General features: G+C 39.8%; 1 protein-coding gene across 4 annotated transcripts in view; it reads right to left on the bottom strand.

Moving 5' to 3' along the window:
- Positions 1-21,662, bottom strand: part of ptpn11b (protein tyrosine phosphatase non-receptor type 11b) — a 40,795-nt gene that overhangs the window by 3,518 nt on the left and 15,615 nt on the right. Inside the window, exons 2-16 of one of the 4 annotated variants that reach the window (XM_079360507.1) lie at positions 21,351-21,473; positions 13,605-13,799; positions 10,252-10,444; positions 9,966-10,085; positions 9,670-9,783; positions 8,414-8,510; positions 8,120-8,199; positions 7,323-7,478; positions 6,301-6,432; positions 5,640-5,794; positions 4,195-4,262; positions 3,529-3,680; positions 2,909-3,009; positions 2,672-2,805; positions 808-2,554 (exon numbers count right to left, since the gene is read on the bottom strand). In XM_079360507.1, the coding sequence (XP_079216633.1) occupies positions 2,718-2,805; positions 2,909-3,009; positions 3,529-3,680; positions 4,195-4,262; positions 5,640-5,794; positions 6,301-6,432; positions 7,323-7,478; positions 8,120-8,199; positions 8,414-8,510; positions 9,670-9,783; positions 9,966-10,085; positions 10,252-10,444; positions 13,605-13,799; positions 21,351-21,473 (1,774 nt within the window). In that variant the 3' untranslated portion in view covers positions 808-2,554; positions 2,672-2,717. Of the gene's footprint in view, positions 1-807; positions 2,555-2,671; positions 2,806-2,908; positions 3,010-3,528; positions 3,681-4,194; positions 4,263-5,639; positions 5,795-6,300; positions 6,433-7,322; positions 7,479-8,119; positions 8,200-8,413; positions 8,511-9,669; positions 9,784-9,965; positions 10,086-10,251; positions 10,445-13,604; positions 13,800-21,350; positions 21,474-21,662 lie in introns of those variants that run through there. The other 3 variants (XM_079360508.1, XM_079360505.1, XM_079360506.1) reach the window with 3 other exon arrangements.

Genomic DNA, 21,662 nt, shown 5'->3' on the forward strand with positions numbered 1-21,662 from the left:
GGATGCTAACGTTACAGTCACAAATCAAGATACTTTACGGCAGTGACGTGCGAGTAGCAGTACACACTAACACTCAAACTTTAGCTCACACGCTTTTAAATTGAACTACTTCACATTCATAGTTCATTTTTCACATTTCACCTCAGTGACTTATGACTCAGGTTTGTCAAAGAAAGACCCAAAAAGAGAGCGACAGAGATTTGTAAAGTGTCTTCATCCACTAAACTAAACCGTCCCGGACATTAATACAGAGGCGGGCGTACTCTCATCACAGATAAAAACCATATCAGGCTTTTACTTCGACAAACAGCAGTGTTTCCTTGCTTTTCATTTCATGTACTGGACTTCAGGCGTTATCATGTCGGCTGCATGCTGTTTGTCAGACTTCGGCACGCACCCGTTGAAGTGTGAGCGGTCGCTCAGCGTCTCCTGAAAGAACTACGCTGAAATATCGTTCACGAGTTAAAGTTAAACGTTCAGATCATGGAATATAAGAGCGCATTGAATGAACGACTTCCTTCAGAGCGTTCAGACACTACACTGTTTTATATGTATTTAAATGTGTGTGGGTAGGTACACACATATTCGTTGTCGTATTACTGTAATAATACATTCTCATAAAACAGTCAACACCCTTTATGTCTCTAACAGCTTGAAATCTTAGTTACTGTATTCCTTCACAGCAGTAGACAAAAGGAGAGTAGAGTGCATACGATATACAAATGAAAAAACGAAAGCATCATTAGACCGATCCAGAGCGTCATTAGACAGAAAAAAAGCATTAATGTGCTTTTTAAAAAAACAAAAAACAGGAAGGACGTAAGTCAGCCATCAGTCATTCAGGAGGGATGGCGTCTGATAGCAGGAGGCCGGCTTGCCCCCCGTTTTCAATCTACATATATGAATTTGTAAAAGAAACCATTTGGAGGATCTTAAGCTACACTGCAAAGAGAAAAAGCGTCTTTTGATGGACTCAGGGGCCAGTCCTGGTTAGCGTCCTGATGGGAAAATTGGGGTTATGTTTACTCTTTTGTCAGTATAATTGAAGGGTCCTGTGGCAGCATTTTAAATTAACTGAAGCCTGGAAAGGTTATGTTTGCATTCGGATGAGCAGAGTGAGTGAAATCAGTCTAAACAGAAAGAGTGATGACTGTGTCAATGTTGGGTTCTTTGGATTCAGAGAGCAGTGAATCAAAAAGATTTGTGAAGGTCAAATAAGACATTTTTCAAGAAATATTTGTTTATTATGCCCTTATCTTATTTTGTACTGGATAATGATAACAGCTCAAAATGTATAATAAAGCTAATGCTACATTACTTCCTGTTTAGCTACAGACTAGCTTTTATTTTGAAAGAGGACAGAAGGAACTTGTGGTTTGCCTTTATTGGATAGGAGAGCTAAAGAGATACAGGAAATGTCGGGAGGAGAGAGAGCATGGGGGACGCGTGCAGCGAAGGACCAACGTCGGATTCGAACCCACGGCTGCTGAAACGAGGACTACAGCCTTTTGAGCTCATGTTAGAGGGAACATTTCATACCATAGTGTACGGTTAACATTTGCATCTTTCATGTCCCGGTATGGCGGCGGACAGAACTACTTTTTGAAACGAACACTTTTTACCCAGAAGCTCAGAGATAGTTATTCAAATATGAAAGACTCAAACATTTTAACCTGGTGTGACTTATAACAACACAACTGGAAAAATAGAACTCTGAATTATAAACGATTTTACCTTCAATATTTAAATAGACCTCAAAGAAGATATCTGAGGTCAGTCCCCACTGAATAAGGCATTGGATGTTCAAATGCATTAATAATAAGTCGAGAGTTCGAACATGAAAGGCTGATCTATAATTGTACGACCTATAATTTGAATTTCTCTTGAACAAAAAAAGAAGTGCTCACAAGATGTCCTGATACTTTCATTTACTGGCTATTTTACATGAATTTTCCTCGAGTCCTGTGCTGATGACTCCAAACCAAAGCTAACACTCTCTTAAACACTGCTGCCGGGCTCCCTGTCTGCTTTATTAATCACTATGAAAGAGAAGAAAGAAAAGTAACCACCTGCGAGGATTGAGGTTGATTATAATTTGAACTTAAATTGAATCTTTTGTTGCTTTAAGGGGTTCTCCGCGCTCTCTCCTGGTACCTTATAATTTAAAGTACAAAAAGAGAACAATAGCCGTGCAAAATGAATTTGACTCACTGGCAGACATTTTTCTTGTGTCAGTGTAAAAGTTTTAATAAGTTTGTAAAAATGTGTCAAGCTCCAAAGGAGGAGCCAAACGATCCCTCAAAAGATTTTTAAATCCTTTATCGTTTACATCCTCGTTGAGCAGAAAACAACTTGCAATCTTTTTCCTCTAAAATGCACCGACTCCTCCGAGTGTTTTCCAGAAAAACACTACTTTGGATTTGTAACAGCTCACAACAACAACAACAACAACCCCCCTCCTCTTTCTTTCCCTCCACTGTCATGGAGAACCTTTGCAAAGTGCCACAGTAAAGAAGAAGATTCTCGAGCATGAGAGATGATGTTTGAAAGAGTTCTTCGAATGAGCAGGAAAATCAAAATGTTCAGGTCATTTTTACTGAAGGGCATGATGGGTTTTTTCCCCCACATCATGAGATGAAATGCAGAAGGTGGAATAGGATTGATGACGTACTTACTGAGAGGCAGACAGACAGACGTGGAGGTCCACAGCGATAGTTTTACCTCCTGGTGTTGCTGCTAAAAGACGACTGAGGACTTTTAAAGTTGATGTTTTCGTACACACTTGACGAATCATCATTTGTCATCCTGAAGAAAAAAAAGAAAAGAAAACAGAGAAAATGTGACTTTTTCCTGACTTTCTGTTGACATATTTAAAAGTATTGCCATTTTAGCATCCAGTTATACTCACATAGAAGAAGAGCGAGACGATGTCATGTTTGATTTGGACCTAGAGTTGGTCATCTGCGGATATTTGATATTGGAATATTCTCTTTCCTTCAGCTTACTCCTCTGCAAAGACACAACATATTATTCATTTGTTTTTATTGGCCATAGCAAACACTGGCCTAAATAAAACTCAAACACCCAGATGGTCTCCATATTCAGTGTTATGATAGCAGTTCAGGGGCGCCGGTAGCACACTGGCCCAGGGTTCAAAATCAGTCATCGGCATTATGAGTGATCTATAACTGCATCCTTTCAACCCAGTGAACATCCCCAAACACAGTTTATTTGGCTTCATAGCGGCAGTAAGCAAGATCTCTGCAGACTTCTGACTCTCGACACATTTACCAGAAATGGACAGTTTGGATGTTCTGACAGACGGTTGTCTGTCTGAGAAATAGACAAAAAGCCGAGATGGTTGTCATGCAGATATTTGCCTCAATACAATGGCTGCCTTTACATTACTCACCACGCACTGTCTCTAGATTGTGAGCTCAAACGTGTTAAATAAAAAAAGTCTGATAGAGTTTTAATGGAGCATTTTAGGAATTGTTAGTGATTGTGACCCTCGTTAATATAAAGTACCTGCTCCTCCTCCAGTCTCTTCTGAGCTGTGTCTATGTACTGCTGCACAGCCATGTAGATGAACTTATACTGAGCCTCCGTCTGCACCATGCCCGACCTCTGCTGCCGCACTCTCTGGATGGTCTTAGGGACGTCAATGTCACAATCTAAACCTAGAGAACACACGTGCATAAAAACAAGGGGATTAGCTGAGTTGTTTACATCAATACGATTAAAATCATTCTTATTTCAACTTCACTGTCTGCATGGAAACTGAACAAAGTGATCCGATGAAGACGTGCATCTACATGCATTTAACACTTAATGAGAATGAAAAATAATTTCGACATGTTGTCCTGCCAGTCTAATCTGCTCCAAAAATCAGCAAAATAAGATGCTTCTTCCTGTTTACATGAATAAAAATGTGCTCTATGTGTGTGTCACTCAAGATTTTTTCAGAGTGAGTTTTTAATTTCAAACAGAACTCAAGTCCAGTTGTGAGTATATTCCTCTTTTAATGTTTACAGTCTAGTTTATGTAAGCACACCAGAGTTAATGTGTATGTGGACTCTAAACAAACCCACTCAGGACAACGGTTAGCGGTGTCGTTTGGACTCTTTTTTTCTGAATGAGCCGGATTGGATCAGTTCATGTAAACATAGCTAGTTTCATATCTTGATCTCCCACCTTGGCGGTTAATGATGTCAATAAGGATGTCGATGACGATGATGGTGCCTGTCCTGCCGATGCCTGCACTGCAGAAACAACAGAGAGAATATTGAAACAAAGTGCTTACAGTATGTATGTATGTATTCAATCGAAAAGATTGGACCTTATCAAATCAGTCATAAAAAAGGGCTTTACGTTTTTATAACCCTCACAAGAGATTTTAAATCTCTGCTTATGAATCACAGACTTCTGTCACTTATACAATGGTGTAAGATCTCAATGGTCTGTTTTTCCCCCCCAAACAGAGCCTCATTCAATCAGCTGCCATCTGATCGATAAAGTGACTGAGTCCAATGTGCTTTCTCGATCAGTCCTCATGTTTATAGAAAATGTTGGGGTGGCTCTAGAAAATAAATGGGCAAACAAAATATAAACAAATGATGCATCATGTTATTTTCCCCTGCTTTATGACCCGTTTGAATGAAATACATTTCTTTGTCTTTTTTTAATTAGTGTAGGTTATTTTGCTTCATAAGTAGTAACATATGTGTAATGTAATATGTACATATTATACAGATCAATAACTCACCACAGTAAGTTATTGATCTGTATAATATGTACATATTCTGTATATTATCTGTACACTAGTATAAGAATTTTCTCTGCACCTTAATCTGTATATTTAACCCCCTGAATACACTTATATTTATAGCATTTATTTATATTTATAGCATCCCAATAATCCATCCAGCCATATATACCTAATAATTCACGTTTTCTTTAACTACATCTGTAAATTTTGTAATCACTGTACATAGCACGAACTCTTGCACTTTCTGCTTATTTGCACTTCTGGTGAGATGCCAAACCTCATTTCGTTACCGTATACTTGTATATGTATAATGACAATAAAGTTGAATCTCATCTCATCTCATCTCAACATGGAAGTGCAAACACCAGCATATATATATATATATAGATATATTGAATTTCCCTCAGGATCAATAAAGTATATATCTATCTATCTATCTGAACTATGAAAGTTTGAAAGAGACCGCTGAACCTACAGTAGGGCACAAATTTAATTACAGCGCACCCAAGTGGCTGTTTGATAACTTTTCATTTGGTTTCAGAAGACAAAAGCGTTTTCATCTCATGGGGAATGAAGACAGCATTGTGAGTGATACAGGAGCTATAAGACCCATGTAATGACGACAGTGTGTATGAAGACGTCTCTGATTCTGAACATGGGGGAGACGGAATTTTCCCCACAGACAAAAAAGTGAAACGTTTGAACTGACAGGAAGCAAACTAAACACATAGTGAAGTGCTTTTTGAATATCTTCTTTTAGAATCTGTTATCTTCTGATGTAGAACTCCTCACTCGTTCTCGACATGAACCCCTCCTTCCTACATCGACCCTAAAGCCGAATTACATCTGCATCTCGTTGAACAGCTTGTACCTGCAGTGGACAATGATGGGGCCGGTGTGTGGAATGCTACTCTGAGTGCGGTTCACTTCCTCCAGGAACCAGAGGACCCCTCCAGGTTCATTTGGCACGCCGTGGTCCGGCCAGCTCAGGTATTGATAATGCCAGATGTACCTCAGAGGCTCCCTCTGCAGAAAAATGACAGTAAGAAGATAATTGTGAACATTTTCTGTTCTCAAAGCATTTTTATACATAATATTAATAATGTTGATGCATCTATTTTCTCTAGAGCGGTCAGTGTGAAAAATGGGGGACAAAATATACAAGAATACTCCAGGATTGATATCTAATGTAACCATGTACCATTTCAAGCCAGTTTAAACAGTACTTTGATCAAAGTATTGATGCACACTGTGTATACACAAGTCACAGCCAAGAGTTTATTTTTATTTAATTTTATCCTTTAAGTCTTTAGTCAAAGGGTTTTGTTGCAGTAGTCATAAAAAGATGTGCTTTAGATTTTTCCCCCGATCTGCTTCTAGTATTACTGAGAGCCATGCACACACTCAGACTCTCATTAGCTCACGCATGTGCAGTACAAGAGTGTGTGAGTGTGAGTCTGTGTGACGGGGGTTTAGATAATCTGATCCCAAGTCAGTGGGTCAGATCTCATTGAGGACACAGCTTTCCCTACCCGGTCCAGACGGGTCACCTCCAGCTTTCTCAGGATGTAGTCCTGAGCCGGCCTCTCGTCCACGTTTCTTACCAGCACATTCCCAAACTCCTTAGTGCCGTGGATGTCGGGCCAGTAACGGACACATTTGTTCTAGATGAGAGGAAAAACAGAGAGAGAGAGAGAGAGAGAGAGAGAGAGAGAGAGAGAGAGAGAGAGAGAGAAAGAGAGAGAAATGGTGGGGGAGGACGGTGAGTATTAGACAATTGAAAGAACCAGCTCATCACAAGCAGCTTTCCAATCAGCTTAACTGTCATACCATCCTAGTCAGCTGTCTCCCTCCCCACCCCCACACCTTACACACACATCCACACCCTCGTCATCCCTACCACACATATGCACGCCTCTCTCGTAGAAACAACTAATGCCATCAAACACAGACTTTGATCTGAAACTGCAACTTCAAAATGTTGACTTCCAGTTAAAGCTTTAGAGATCTGTGAGCGTTAATACCAGGACATGTCATTTACATTGAGACATTTTGGTGTCACACACTTCATGTCCTCATCAGGATCGGAAAGTTCACAAAACGACACCTGGCGTTGCAGTTGTAAATGAAAGGCTTTATATCGATCAAATTAGATCAGATTTGATTGAGCTCATCACCAGATTATAAAACGTTCCACCTCTTGTTCTGATTTCTTTTATTTTCTCCTGCAAAGCTAAAGCTGGCCATTAAGGAACCTTTGAGGTTAATCAAACTTGGTGTGTGATGTTTTTTTTTTTCTTTCTTTAATAATTGATTTTAGATGTCAGGCTTTTTGTAGATCACCATTATTACATCGTTACAAGTAATCGGCAGCATTGAACCCAAAGGAGAGCAGCAAGGACAGAAACCTTTCAGGAGTCATTTTAAGATGATTACTACAGTATATTGTATAGTTCAAGAAATAATCAGAGACAATCATCACATCATAAAAACAGAGGCCCTGGCCTCATTATACCACCGTACATTTGAAGTCCGTTTAATGCTAAATGCTCACCCGTCCTCGCTCCACCTCCTTCGTGGTCATGACGATGACGTGTGTGTTCTCCTGATAAACCATCTTCCAGAAGTCAACGACTGTGTTCTGCAGGCACCCTTGGGTGGCAATGAAGACTTTGCCTTCTTCCACGTGGCGCCCCTCTTCATGCATACTCTGTACAGTGTGGATATTAATCACTGAATGAGGCTATAGATTTAGATTTGTAAAGATTATCTAACTATGTGATCTGAGTTTCCTGAAAATAAAGTTCGATATACAGACAGCGTTGTCGATCCTTGTACACACAGGTATCTGAGGAAATCCTCACGAGCTTTATTTTTCCGTCACACAGCAACAAATCAAAAAGGTTCTTTTGACATTATACTGTGGTCTAGTATTGAAAAGAACCAGACTGATAGATGGGCCACCGTCTGCCTTTAGATCCTGTCAGCGTAAAGTCAAGCAACAGAAATGAAGTGCAGATGTGAAAATGTATGTGTGGCCCATAGCTCCTTAATCCTTTACTGATAGACTTCTTTAAAAGCTGGAACCTTGTGCACACTACAGCACTGTTTTAAAATGGAAACTACAATTAATGTACTTCTAACGATTCTTCATCATTCAAATAAAATTATTCAAATATTGCACGTTAAAGAGTGTGTGTGTGAAGTTGTATTATATTCTAATTGACACAGTGTTTGTACTGTGCACTCCCCCCCCCCCCCCAAAGGTTAACTTTGGGGGGGGGGGGTATTTCTGCTTCTTTTTTAAAGTACGTTTAGTTGTCCTGGCCTTGTATAACTTTGAACACTCACTCGGATGTAATTTGCATTGATGTAGTCTGAACCGGGAACTTCTGGGTCTGCTTCCATGATTTCAACCCGAGTCGTGTCAACTGAAAAAAAAAAAATCAAAGTCAAGCAGTCATGAATGTACAATAAACTGTTTCCTGAGATCACAAGTGATGATTCTGTAATGTCAACTGGTAGCTGTGAGCTATCGGAGAAGAAGTCGATATGCTCTGCTGTGGTGTCTGTTGTCTATTTGTGTCATTCTTTCCACAGGAAGAAGGAGAGACAGGAAATGGCAGGTTGCTGCGTGCGACTCACACGGGAGGATATTCTTGTATCTGTTTTTACTCTTGTTTTCTGGCTTCTGGCCTTCTTTCCGGGGATACAGCAGTTTGCACTCCTGCTGCTGAAGTACCTGGTAAATGAAGACAAAAGAAAGATAATGGCACATTTTAATGCTGACGAGTGCCAGGAAGTCACAAACAGAGTGGCATTATGGGGATGATTCTCTGGGGACAATGCTTTTATATCAGCCAGACTCAGGTTTCAACTTTCAGATTTGACTTAAAGTTCCCCGCAATGTTAAGACAACTCTAGAAGCACCACGAGGCGCTACGTCCCTGAGTTACACTAAGTCTGTGAGTGAGAATTATTAACACATCTTCAATGATCAAACGGAGCCAGATATAAACTAAAACTGGCACCAACAAGGTAAGGCAGGAAAGAAAAGGACTGCAAGCTGATAAAGAAGGATGTACCCTCTGCATTTTGGTGGGTAGAACACTTTAAAACAGGCTGTAGTGCAGTGAGCCTCTAATACACTAGGGGTCGCCCTGTGGTGTTTTCACAGGAACACATTTGTAAGGTTGTAGACCTAAGAGGAAACATTTCAGCGTGACGTTTCCTTAAATACTACCAGAGCTCAAAAGAGTGACACTTTTAGATAAAATATGTCAAGCTATAAGAGCACTTATCTACACGTCTCAGGCTGTGATAAAGTCTCTGCCATAAATATAATGTCAGTGTCAAACGGATCTGAAAACTACTGTTCCCTGAATTTACAATCAAATAACTCACATTGTGGGACTCATCTATAACACAGCATAACGTACTGATGTTATGTCACCCTGATTATCACAGCAGTTGGACAATATGAAGAAGTCTTCTTTATAAAGACTGTGGGCAAGGATCTACTACTAATCTCGATCATCGATCAGAAATGACGATCCAGCAGTTAAATCAACATTCAAAAAAAAGAAAAAGGTGTATTTGACCACAGTCAATTAAAGGCATTTGAAGGATGATGTGTCAGGTTGTAGAAGCTTTGACTGATGACTTACACTACTGTGACAAAAAATATTTGGATCTGTGTTTTACATCTGTAACTCTTGTTATGTGCTGCTGCCTGTCTTGGCCAGGACACTCCTGAGATTCAATAAGGTCCAAGTGCACACTAGTCAAGCCTGCACTGTGCAATGCCTCCAGCTCTTAACTTAGAACGTCTCATCAAACTTATACATGTAAAAATCTAATTTAAAAAAATGAAGGATTCTGACAGCTTTCTCTCTACATACCTCAAATTCTTCCCAGAATCCTTGCTTGGGTTTCTCAGAGTTGTCTGCTACTTTGTTGAGCTCACGTACCCGATTCTCAATGTTGGCTGCATTTATCCTTGTGGCGTTGAAGGGCTGAAGTCGTCATGTGGGGACAGGAAAATCTGATAAGTCAACAGGTCTCTAGAGGATGTTCTCTTATTTTCATGCTGTTAATTAAACTGGAATATGACAACACAATCAACAGCTTTATGCTAAGGGTGTACACACAAACTTCATCAGATTTTGTTGTTTGTGAAACTATACATCACACATACCTGTTTGAGGTGCACTACAATGCCACTTTTCTCCACCATGGGGTTCTTCTTGTAATGATCCACCAGGTCAGCCAGAGTGTCAAATCTCTCACCGCCGCCCACATCGTATTTACCGTCCTGCTGGGGACAACATAAACAGTCTGGCTAAAGGGATAGCTGGTGCGAGGAGCTCTTAAGAGCAGTACAATGAATCATGAGTTCCCAAAGATACAATTACTCTGACTTGAAGCATCAACAGTATGAGATGAATTTAAGCATCATGAACTTCTGACCTGTGTAACCTCACCTGGTAGCGTATCATAACGTGGGTGACCTTTGTCTTTCGGTCCAAGTTCTCATGTTTCTCCTCGTTGGTGAGAACTGAAAGCACAAAGTCGCCTGGTTTACTCTGGCTCTCCCGTACGAGGAAGCTCCCGGCTTTGCCTTTCTCTGTCAGCAGTTTCTCTGCATCCCTCCCTGAGAGGTGCCCGTGATACCACCTGAATACCAAAGAGAGGATTCACACATTTTCTCAAAGTGATGTTCGGGACATTTAAAGTCAGAGCTGTTTAGTTGTGGTCAATACAAAGAGCCGAGTAAAAACAAGCATCACACAAAATCTGTTAAAAGATAATTAATGTGTCATAAACTCATTGGGAGATTAAGACTAAGATTCAAACTTAGCATTAAACTTAACAGGCTAAAGGATATAAAAAACAGGGTGTGGGATATTTCTTCAACAAACTTTCTTCATAACATATTGGGATAAAAAATAAAAAAAGATTAGAAGTATATAAATGCAGTGTCCACCCCCTTCTTCTTTCATCACATACTGGGCCAAGCTCTTTGACAGCAGCTCTATCACACTGATCAGGATGAGGACACGTGCAGTGTCACGTTTCTATGCTAGCAGCATGCACGTGCACAATTCAGGTAGTTTTGTCTTCTTTTTGACAAAAATATCTTTAAACTCTTTCAGCTAATGAAAACTCTTCTCAGTCTGGATGTGCTTGTTGAAGCGATCGTGCTCTTTGACACTTTTTCTTTTAAACTTTGAAACAATTTCACATTGTTTCGCCTCCTTCTACAACCATTGTGTGGAGGCAGAAGCTCATTCTTCTGCTAGCTGCTTTTTTTGAGGTCAAAAAAAAACAAACAAACTAATGAGACAAGTAACAAGAGTTGAGAAGGAAACTTGTCAAACTGAAGAGGAGGACAGGCAACATGCTTCCTCCCTCAAGAGGAAGGAGGCCCAGAGTGTAACTGTAGGGTTTTATATAATGTCTATCTATATGAACTGTACATTGTGAGCCCTGACTCCTACTCAAGAATTAAAGTGTCTCTCATGTAGCTGCACCCAGTCGCTGATGATAAAATGAAAAACCTGCATGTGTGCGATTTTTTTTATTTGTTGCGGTGAGGACGAGCGAGTAGGAGGCTCTGACAAGAGACGTACATGTAGAATGGAAAAACCACACGAGCCAAAACCAGAGATCACAAATTGTTCTTAGACCAAAACAGAAACTGAGATATAAACAACAGAATGAGAAGATGTGTAGAAAAGATGTTGTAAATAACACCCTCAGAATAGGATAACACCAAACACAGCTGGAAAGTGATTATTTAAACATGAGACTCTTCTGAGCATATAGGTCTCTAAAAGGCTTCCTGTATGTATACGTGAGTGCGTGCTTGGATTCCTGGCAGCCTGGGCTCTTGTCTCCCATTTCAGCGATGCGTGTAGGTGTGATAAAGTGTATGGCTGTTTGAAACCTGCGCGTACTCTCTGGAGAGCGTTACATGTAGACACTTGGCGCACATAAACAAAAACAGCAACACCGCCCACTGAGCTTGTTTGAAGTTGCATTTGGGAATATACAAGTATTTATGCAAATGGATGAGAAAGGCATCTGAATTTATTGTGTGTGCGTGTATTAATGTACAATAATATAAACTCTCTACCACAGTGTAAACACGTGCACCGGGACCTAACTTTAGTAAACTACTGGTGGATTTATCACTATGTATGATTTCGCAAATCCTGCTGTATAAATAATTGCTTCAAAACAAAATGCACAAATCGTTTCATGAACTTTTACACTTCAAATATTTTAAATTTTTACACTGAAATATCTAAATTAATTTAAAAAATCGACTGCACCTATGTTGTTGTTGATGAGTACTTACATGACCTCAAATATGTCCAACAGTTATCACAGCCAGAGAAATCTGTACTTTTATAGTTGTGTGACGTGTTTTGATGTGGCTGCCTTGAAAGATGCAACATGTTTATTGTTGCCGCGGAAACAACGGATGTTACCTCAAAGTTACCTAAACTGTATAAGGAGCGAGAACTGCAACTGGAAGCTGCCGTACTGTTCCTGTATGTGCTGAGATAAAAAAAACGTCATGTAAATTATACTTGGGTTCATCATCAGTAAACATATTCTCTTCCTCAGGTCTGAACTCCCATGACTCCCGACCAGCCTTGAGGTCATCTCTCGTTATTGTTTGGTGAGAGATTGTACATCTATTTTTTTGTAAAAAAAAAAAAAAAAAAAAAGCTAATTGATGCTTGTTGTGAAATCGTTTTTCAGACAAAGTAATGACCTGCTCTCATAAATGTTCTAGTGTTTTCCAGCTTTTAACTTTGTTGTTTGGGTTGAATCTACTTAACCGTCTTTCCAGTTCTAGTAGACAATAGTAGAAAAAAAGGGTCTGAATAATCCAAGAATACCTTTTTAATTCATTATTTAAATGTACAGTTTGTCCAATCTGCAGCTAGGGGGCTCTCAATCAAAGCAAAAGGTGAGGTCGAGGCTCGTGGGGTATCATGGGAGTTAAATAATATATAATAATATAATAATTTAGTGCCAGCTTATGCAGAGGTCTTTGATGTAACATCCGGTGTTTCCTTGACAACGATCAACATTTCGTGTTTGTCATGGCAGCTCATCGTGGCGGCCGCCTACAAGACACGTCCCCTAACAACTATAAACTTACGGATTTCTCTGCCTTTGATACCTTGGAAATATTTGAGGAAATGTAGGTACTCAACTAAAAAATATATATAATATGGGTTCAGTTAATTTTCAATTTAAGCAAGATAACTTCATGTAAACATTAGCATGACATTCTACAGACTGTACCTTTAAGAAATAAAGCAGGTTGAAAGAAATCCATTGACGACTTCATGCAGATCTGACCTCACTTTCTTTTACATTGATGACAAATAATCAAATTCTACATGATTAACTCGGACTATTTCTGTTACCCACCACGAGACACATGTAGCTCTGATATAAGTGGCTCAATATACTGGAGAAGCATCGTGATCATGCAGAACTTTAACGCTTTCACTTCATTTGAAAAAAACATCCTGCAGAGTACGTTGTCCTCTGCAGTGAAATCTAGACGAATGACATCCTCAGGTGGTTTCGCTGCTTCTCATGGCAAGATGAGGCTTAACAGTCTGACAGCCCTGACACATTAAGAATTAAAATAACGGTCTGTGGTCAGGGAGATCAAATCCAAGTAGTTTTAATAAGTTAAGCACTTCAGCTAAACTTGATGTATATTTGTGTCTATCAGCCTGAAGTTTTCCACATCAGGCCCGGTTGTCTGCAAGTATGAGCTTTTTTGAATGTGTGGTGTCAGCACCTTTCAGAGGTGGGGTCCTTGCAGTTGAGGGGGTACTTGAGCTCGATGACATGGCCGTTCCTCTCGCGCAGGAGATCCTGTTGCTCGGTGTAATACTGCACCAGCTCGGCCAGGGTGGCAAACTTCTCACCTCCATACAGGTCGTAGTAGTCGCCTGAGTTCTGTATTTTAATGTGGGTCACCTCATCGTACCGCCTGAGCGTGAAAAAAACAAACAAAAAACAACACAGAACCTTAATGATGTAGCTCGGTTAGTTATCATTCATATAACAGAGACGATTGTGCTCAGAAGAAGCAGCCAGCCTTTTTTTCTTTTGGTATTTTTGTTCTCTTGAACACTTGCAGCCTGCAGACAAACTGTGAACACTGACAGCCACCCACACACATGTTCATCCAGTATAAGCTCATACTTTATTCAAGACTGTACACACTTTGTCGCCCACACTCAGTCACAGAGCATTAATGCATATACACCATAACGTTTTCCAGCTCATCAAGCCATCTGTTCCCATATTTACACCTTTTCTTACAAACACGTCACAGTGATTTTTTTTTTCCTGTTCATATATTTCAAACACCAATCTGCCTTATTCTTATCATAACTTATAAAAAAAACCTGATCAAATACAACGCAATACAAAGTGTTTCATATTTAATATTCTAAAGAAATGTCAACACGAGTAAAAAGAAGAAAAAAACACAACCTATTACCTTTAATAGAATTGCCTGAAAACCCCACATCGACACACAGTGCTTTAAAAACAATGTTTTTCACTTTAACTTCCATTTGCATACAAAATCTTCTCACGAGGGATCATCCCCCTTTTTAATACATTGTAGTTTTCATATCTCATGTATTCTGGGGGGAAGCTATTCCGCACACGCAGCTGCCCAGCTCAAAGACTGATAAGCCAGAAATCATTTGGTAGCACTTTGCATATTCAAAGTCCTATGTCTGCTTTGAGTCGGTATATACGACTCTGAGTTCAACTCTGATATCTGTCTGCAAGCTGATGAAGAAGCAGCACAACAGCCTGAGTACTAAATCTACTTATTTTCCCAGTTTCCATCTCCACTAACTTCATCCGGCATGTTTCTCCTGCAGAAATAAACAAAAAAAATCTTGTAAATCTATTAAATATGACACACACAAACATACAATGAGTTTTCTTAACCACATGGGAGGCAGCAGGGCAGTCAGAGCAGACTGATCTGCAGGTTGAGATACAGTAGTCTCCCTCTCTTCCCTTGCAAACTGATTACAAGCTAATGGCCACATCTGATGCCTCAAATCCTATTACCTCCATCACTTTTTTGTTGTTGTCCTCACTCATTTCACATTCCTGCTTCTCCATTCTTCCCATCCTTGCACTCAACACACTGTAAATCCTCGGCCTTTTGTTCTCGTCTTTATCTGTCCGATAATCCATCATTCTCTTTCCCTCTATCCCTCTTTCCCAGTATTTCCGGGTAATTGCTTTATGGCTGTATAAGTGGATGTTGGCAGGGTGCCACAGGTCTTTGGCCCCATTAAAGGGCCCTCCTCGACTGTCGGGCCAAAGCCCCTTTTCTCTCACAGTTTAAGACCATTAACTGTGGAATGAGTCACACATGGCCGCTCTGAAACAGCTCGGGATATTTTTCAAGTATTGACATCGTCAGTACCGAAACACTGAAATGGGGTCAGCATCATGTCTGCTCGACGATGGAAATCACTTCTTAATGCATGAAAGATTACTTCATTGACTTTTGCTTTTTCCTCACATGATTTTGTGAAAAAAATAAATCAGAAAATAAATTCTCACAACTCTGGCTCTTTTAATGATAACTGAGCCAATGACCAACTAACCAATAGAAGAGAGTCTGCTTCATTCTGTATATGTAAGAAGAGGAAAATGGAAATAGAAGAACACTTCAGTACAGACTTCTGAGAGGAAGATGGTTGGTCTTTTTTAAGTAACGTGAATTCGGCTTTAAGATCAGTGCCGGATTTCTCATCAATCCCATCATCAATCTCACCAGTTTTACAGCCTGCAGATTATATTCATCAGCAGGAAATATAAAAGTTTTATCATGATGAAATTCGGCTCATAATCAGTTAGATCTAGTGATAAAGCTTGAAAACCCTCAGCTTTACTTCCTCACATTCAAATGAGAATCAAATCAAAAGGAGGGGTGAAGTATTATGCTTAGTTTAAATAAAATGCAAAACAATATACAGCGAGTATATATATATATATATATATATATATATGTATATGTATATATATATATATATATATATATGTATATATATATATATAGAGAGAGAGAGAGAGAGAGAGAGAGAGAGAGAGAGAGTCAGGAATCACTGTGTAAATCATCTGATACCAAGGTGTTTTGCTCTTGTGAAAAAACAAACTAATAGGAGCAAACAGATTACATCGAAGTGTGGAATTAAGTGTTACAAATGTTCAACCTTTTAGCCAGCACTGAGTCAGTATGACTACGTAGAAAACAAACTGATACACTGGTAAGATCAGGTGAAGAAACAGACAACTGGGGCATTCATTGCTAAATATATAAGTATGCACATGCAGACAAAGTATAGACTCTATTAAATAATGCTAGTGTTGCCCTGAAGCTATTCCAAGCAAAGACTGTCACTCACTCAATACAGCCAGAGAGTAGTGGGGAAATCCCATTTACAGATCTGGTACACTTATTAAATATACAAGGGGATTATATGGGCAGATGTTTGATTTTCCTTTGCCTTCTCCCAGAATAATCCATCGGTGTCTCACCTCCTGACGGTGGTATGTTTACATGATAAGGTCCATAAGGTCAGACAAGTCGGTTCTAAACGGGCTTGGACTACTTGGGTCAGGTTACACCAGCTTAAGAGCCAATGAATTATCTAGTAAAAAGGAGAAATCTTTTTTTGAATACTGTATGTACGCCCTCTTTGCAACCCACCTCAGACAAACAGGTTATCTTTCTCTAGGAGCTAAAATGTGTGTTTACCTGTGCTGACTATTTGTTACTTTGCAGTCCATACTTTGTAAAACTAAACGCCCTCCACATTTGAATTTCTACTTTTGGTGCTAGAAATGTAACAGTCAATGTTTTTGTTAGTGGCACTGTATGTGTTATCTGTTTGATGTTTTCATCCTGCTCATGTTTAATTGTCATTTTCCCACGAAAAAATCTCATCCTCCTTCCTTTTAACCAACAAACTTAGGATTCATTGTGAATCTTTTCTGTAGTACTTGTACACAAAAGCTTGTCCAAGCTGTGTGCTGAAAATCACTTTTTTCGACTTCAATGCTAAACGGAGAAGCTTTCATCAGTCCACTTTTACATCCAGAAATACACACACATGAGTGACATGCAGAACAGGGCACAGCTACAACTGAGCTTGTTGAAATGAGCTGTAATGATGTTGAAGGTAAGAGTTCTGATTACGTCAATAAACACAGCTTGAAGAAACTTTAGAAAGGAGGTTGGAAATGAAAACTCAAAAGACTTATTAAGTTCAATACATTCAACGCTCATTGATCAACTTGATATCCACAAACACATTGTTCTTTTAACAGACGGTGTAAACCTTTAAATAGCCTGGCTGAAGTGGAAACACATCTAAGTAAACCCAGACTTTCAGAGGCTTGACAAAATGCTCTCCGAGGTAATTTGCCCAGCAAAACTCTCTCTAAAGATTGCCCTTAAAATTCTTCCTCAGGGTATTTAGAGTTTCTAAAGAGCATGAAAAATGAGAAAACTTGACCGGACTGCTCTCCTTATGGAGTTGGACTATAAATTAGGATGAAAACTTTTTCTTCGAAAAACTTTCTCTTTCTCTCTCTTTGAGCTTTGTGAAACTCTGAATTGATTACAATTTTCAAAACCCTCAAAAAAGCTCTCATTAGCAGCTCAGGCTTCAGAGCAGCAGATCTGTTAGACCGCTGCTTCTGCTGTTCACCTCGTGGGCCAGAGAGAAGAGAAGGGCTGGAGATAAGAGGAGGACAGTCAGAGAGAGGAAGATAAGACAGAGAGACAGAGGAGCAATAGACTCCCTCAGCGTCCATCAAAATCTGAACATTCCCGATGACTTTCCTGCTGATAAAGGCCTGGGTAAGATGAAACCTGGCTAATGACTGGCTAATTAGCCTCTGTTCTGATAAGGTACTTTGTGCGTGTTTGAGTGTGTGTCTGCGTGTGTGAGTGAGTTTGTAGGAAGCGTAGTGGAGATTGCATTAGGTATAGTAGGATATGCTCACTAAGAATAGCTTCTGTAGATAAAGGATAACTATGTACTTATCTTCACTACATTTCATTATTTTTCTACATTTGACAAACTTTATTTAACTCAGTACAATCATTTTTAAATGGAAAAAGTTCAAAAACCGTCTGGGATGTAATTACTCACTTTATATATCGTTCATTTGAAAAAAAGACTTGAATCTTCGTAGTTTCTCACTTTCTTGAGAAACAGGATATTGTCTCTGCTCAGCCATGTTGCCCCTCTGCCTCTTTTTAAGCTTTGATGATGCAGGTTTTTTCCCCTTTGAAGGTGTATTTTATTTGTATTTTTTTTTACTTTTATGGTAAAACATGAATAGTTTTTTGTTTATGCTAATTGACAACTTCCAAAAGGATTATTAAGTAACTCTGACATATTGCACTAAAAATACTGCAGTCCAAATTGAACACATTGTGGAGAGCCATCGCCCCCCTGCACCATGTTCCCAAGAGTCGATATGCAGACACTGTAGCTTCAGTGTTTAGCCAGCTCTGCCTCGGTCTGTGAACCTTCCTGCTGTCTAAACTCTCTCCTTTTTTCAAAAGCATCTCCAACATTGATCATAGCTTGACCATGTTTCTGCTCGTGGTGCGTATTCAAAAAATGTCGAGGGTTTTAGTGGAGCATCCAGATCAGCTGTGTCTAGGGCGTCTAAAAACGGACTTCCTCGTCTGGTCAAATAAAAACAGACCATTCGAGACTGGAAACTTAAAAGGAGGACATGCCGGTGATGTGTAACAGTTACTAAATTTATCCCGAGCCCAATTTGAATCATTTGCTGAGTTTTTTTTGTAAGCTAAATGACTCATTATTGCCATAAACAATGTGTTTGTTGACATGTTGAGAAATTCTGCAACAGTTTGTTTGATCATGTAAGAGTAAGGAAACTGGCTGTGTCTTTTTTTTAAAGTTACATAGTCTCTGTTTAATAAGAACTCTGCACCCTCCTCCTTCCTCTTGGTTCAATGTGACCTACCTTCTCTAGCAGGTGCTGAGTGTCTGCACAGTGACCACTTGACCTCAGAATGTGTGTGTGTGTTTTTAAGTCTGTCAAGACCACAAACTGTGGCTACAACTCCCCCCCACCAGCCTTCCTGTGGACTGCGTGATTTATGACACTGTCCCAAATTTGAACACACACACACACACACACACACACACACACACACACACACACACACACACACACACACACACACACACACACACACACACACACACACACACACACACACACACACACACACACACACACACACACACACACACACCACACACCACACACCACACACACCACACACACACACACACACACACACACACACACACACACACACACGAAGGCCAAACCCTTAACAGGTCCCTCACTCTTTAACCATATTTAAAGTTACTGCATGTCTGTTTCCCTTTCCTGTTTTACTTTTTTTTTTCTCTATAGTATCTCTCTCTCTCTTTCACACACACACACACCACACAAACCACACACACACACACACAAACACACACATCTATCCATGCAAACATGCCAGCTTCAGCTGCAGTCACACAGTAACAAATGCTTTTGGGCCTCGTTCCAGGCGCTTGGCCGACTGATGTATCTCTTAAAAGCTTCCGTTGCCAAGGAAGAGCCACTCTATAAACTCTCTCTTCTACTTTGTCAGTTTTTCCCCTGCACTCTGTGAGCAACACAACATGTCCTGCTGAATCCCCCTTCTAAGAAATTTCAATAAAGAGATCAGAGAGGGCTGTGTTTGGACATTACTTTCACAGGGTGTTCAAATCTGCTGCTTACCTGACTCACCTTAAGGGGAGTACGCACTACAAGATAATCACACTGATTTGGGGCCCGCTTCCCTCTTCTGAATAAAGTCACCAAAGGGCCGATTATCTGATAGTTCCATAGATTGTCTTGCCAGACTGATATTAACATCCCAGATCTGCTCAAAAGACGATCGGGGCTGCACCCATTTGAAATGAAGCTGACTGAAGCAGGAAGCACAACAAGCAGCAAGTGCAAAGCGTAAAGTTAGACGGACGTCAGAGAGGGAGGAACACACAAATGTTTGTACAATGTGTCCTAGAAAAAAACACCACCATCAAAACATGTTTGTTTACTTTTACTTCTTGGTGAATTAATCTGTGTGTGTGGGGTGACGAGTCACTCATCTCACACCACAAGAGCAAAACTTTTAAATCTGTCCTTCATTTTCAAACAGATTCTGGAAAGTCTCAGGACAAATTCTAATCGTTTAGTATGTGCCACTGCCAGGCTTTAGCTCCATCCAAATATGGATTCTCAGTCTGTCATAATTTGATCAGATCACACATTCTCAATTGGTTATCAAACACTCCAAGAAACCCTCACACAAAACAACTCCTGTTTTAAAGGCACTTCTTCCATCTAAGGCATCATTTTCGTCACTCCATGATCGTCTTCCCTCAGGGAGGAACTCTGGATTCTCCTGCTAAGAGAACTTCCCAACTCCATTCAAACCACAACAGTCACTACTTATTTTGGATATTGGATAACTAAAATGGTTTTATAGAGAACAATGAGATACATGGACAGCTGAACAATGTATTACAGCTAGTTAGGCTGCAGGTTTTCCAATGCAAAGCACTGTGAGTAGCAGAAATGACAAATTATATAACAAGGTGTCAATTTTATGTAACTTCAATTTCTAACCATACGCCTGCAGAACAGACTCAGGGAGACACGAATTCTAACATGTAATCTGCTTTATTTAGTGTCTTAATTCTTGTAGAAAACTTTATTTTAAGTGTGCCACAGAGGTTCAAGTTTTTTGTTTTTGATGCTATATTTGGTGTTTTACTGGTTTTATTTACCAGATCAGTATGTTTGGAAGAGGAGGAGGCCTCTAAAAATAACTCCATAAACCTTGAGAATAATAAACAACAAATAATCTTATTCTTTACATTTTCTTGTCAGCTCAGCACTTATTCTTTTAAGTGAAATGGCTTTAGACTGAGTTATGTTCAAAGAAAAAAAAAATTGGTTCACCAATTATTTTCATTATTATTTTGATAAAATCTTTTTTTTTTTTTTTTACAATCAATACACTTGTGTTACCTTTAGGATATAAACAGGATACATTTCAAACCTGCAGCATTAGCAAAACATGCATCCCTTTGTATGAAAAAAAAATCGTATTATTTATACGTTTGCCTTGTTGCTCAACACTTGTTAGGTGCCTGGCTGTTTGTTTGTACGTTCTTCTTGAGGTCTTCAGGCTTACACTGTTGGACACTTTAAGTCTCAGTGAACTTGAACACTTTCAAACATAGAAACTTAAATGTCATTACGATTATTTTCGAGAGGGACCCAAAGTAACCCAACGGAGCATTGCTTGTCCTCAGGACTGAACTTTGTCATGGGGAAAATAGTTGAACAGAAAAGCAACAAGAAATATAGACACAAAGTGAGGGATGTGTAGGCGAGGACTCACCTCACAGAGAGGGTGAAATCCCCCGGGTTGCTCTTGCTTGGTCGGGCCAGGAAACTGCCGTGGACGCCCCGCGTCAACAGGAGCTGCTCTGCCTCGATTCCGGTGATGTTGGGGTGGAACCACCTAATCACAAAGGGGAAACAAGATTTACTGTTAAACTCCAGAGATATCGATTTGTCGCTGCTAAAACTATCCAGTCTGTGTCCCATCACCCACCAGCTTCCTTTGCGTGAAAGACAACAAAGGCCCGACCACAACAAGACGTCCTGAACGCAAGTCACTTTTACAAACATTAGAAACAACACTAATATA

Source organism: Symphodus melops, assembly GCF_947650265.1.
Source record: "Symphodus melops genome assembly, chromosome: 13".
Classification (NCBI taxonomy): domain Eukaryota; kingdom Metazoa; phylum Chordata; class Actinopteri; order Labriformes; family Labridae; genus Symphodus; species Symphodus melops.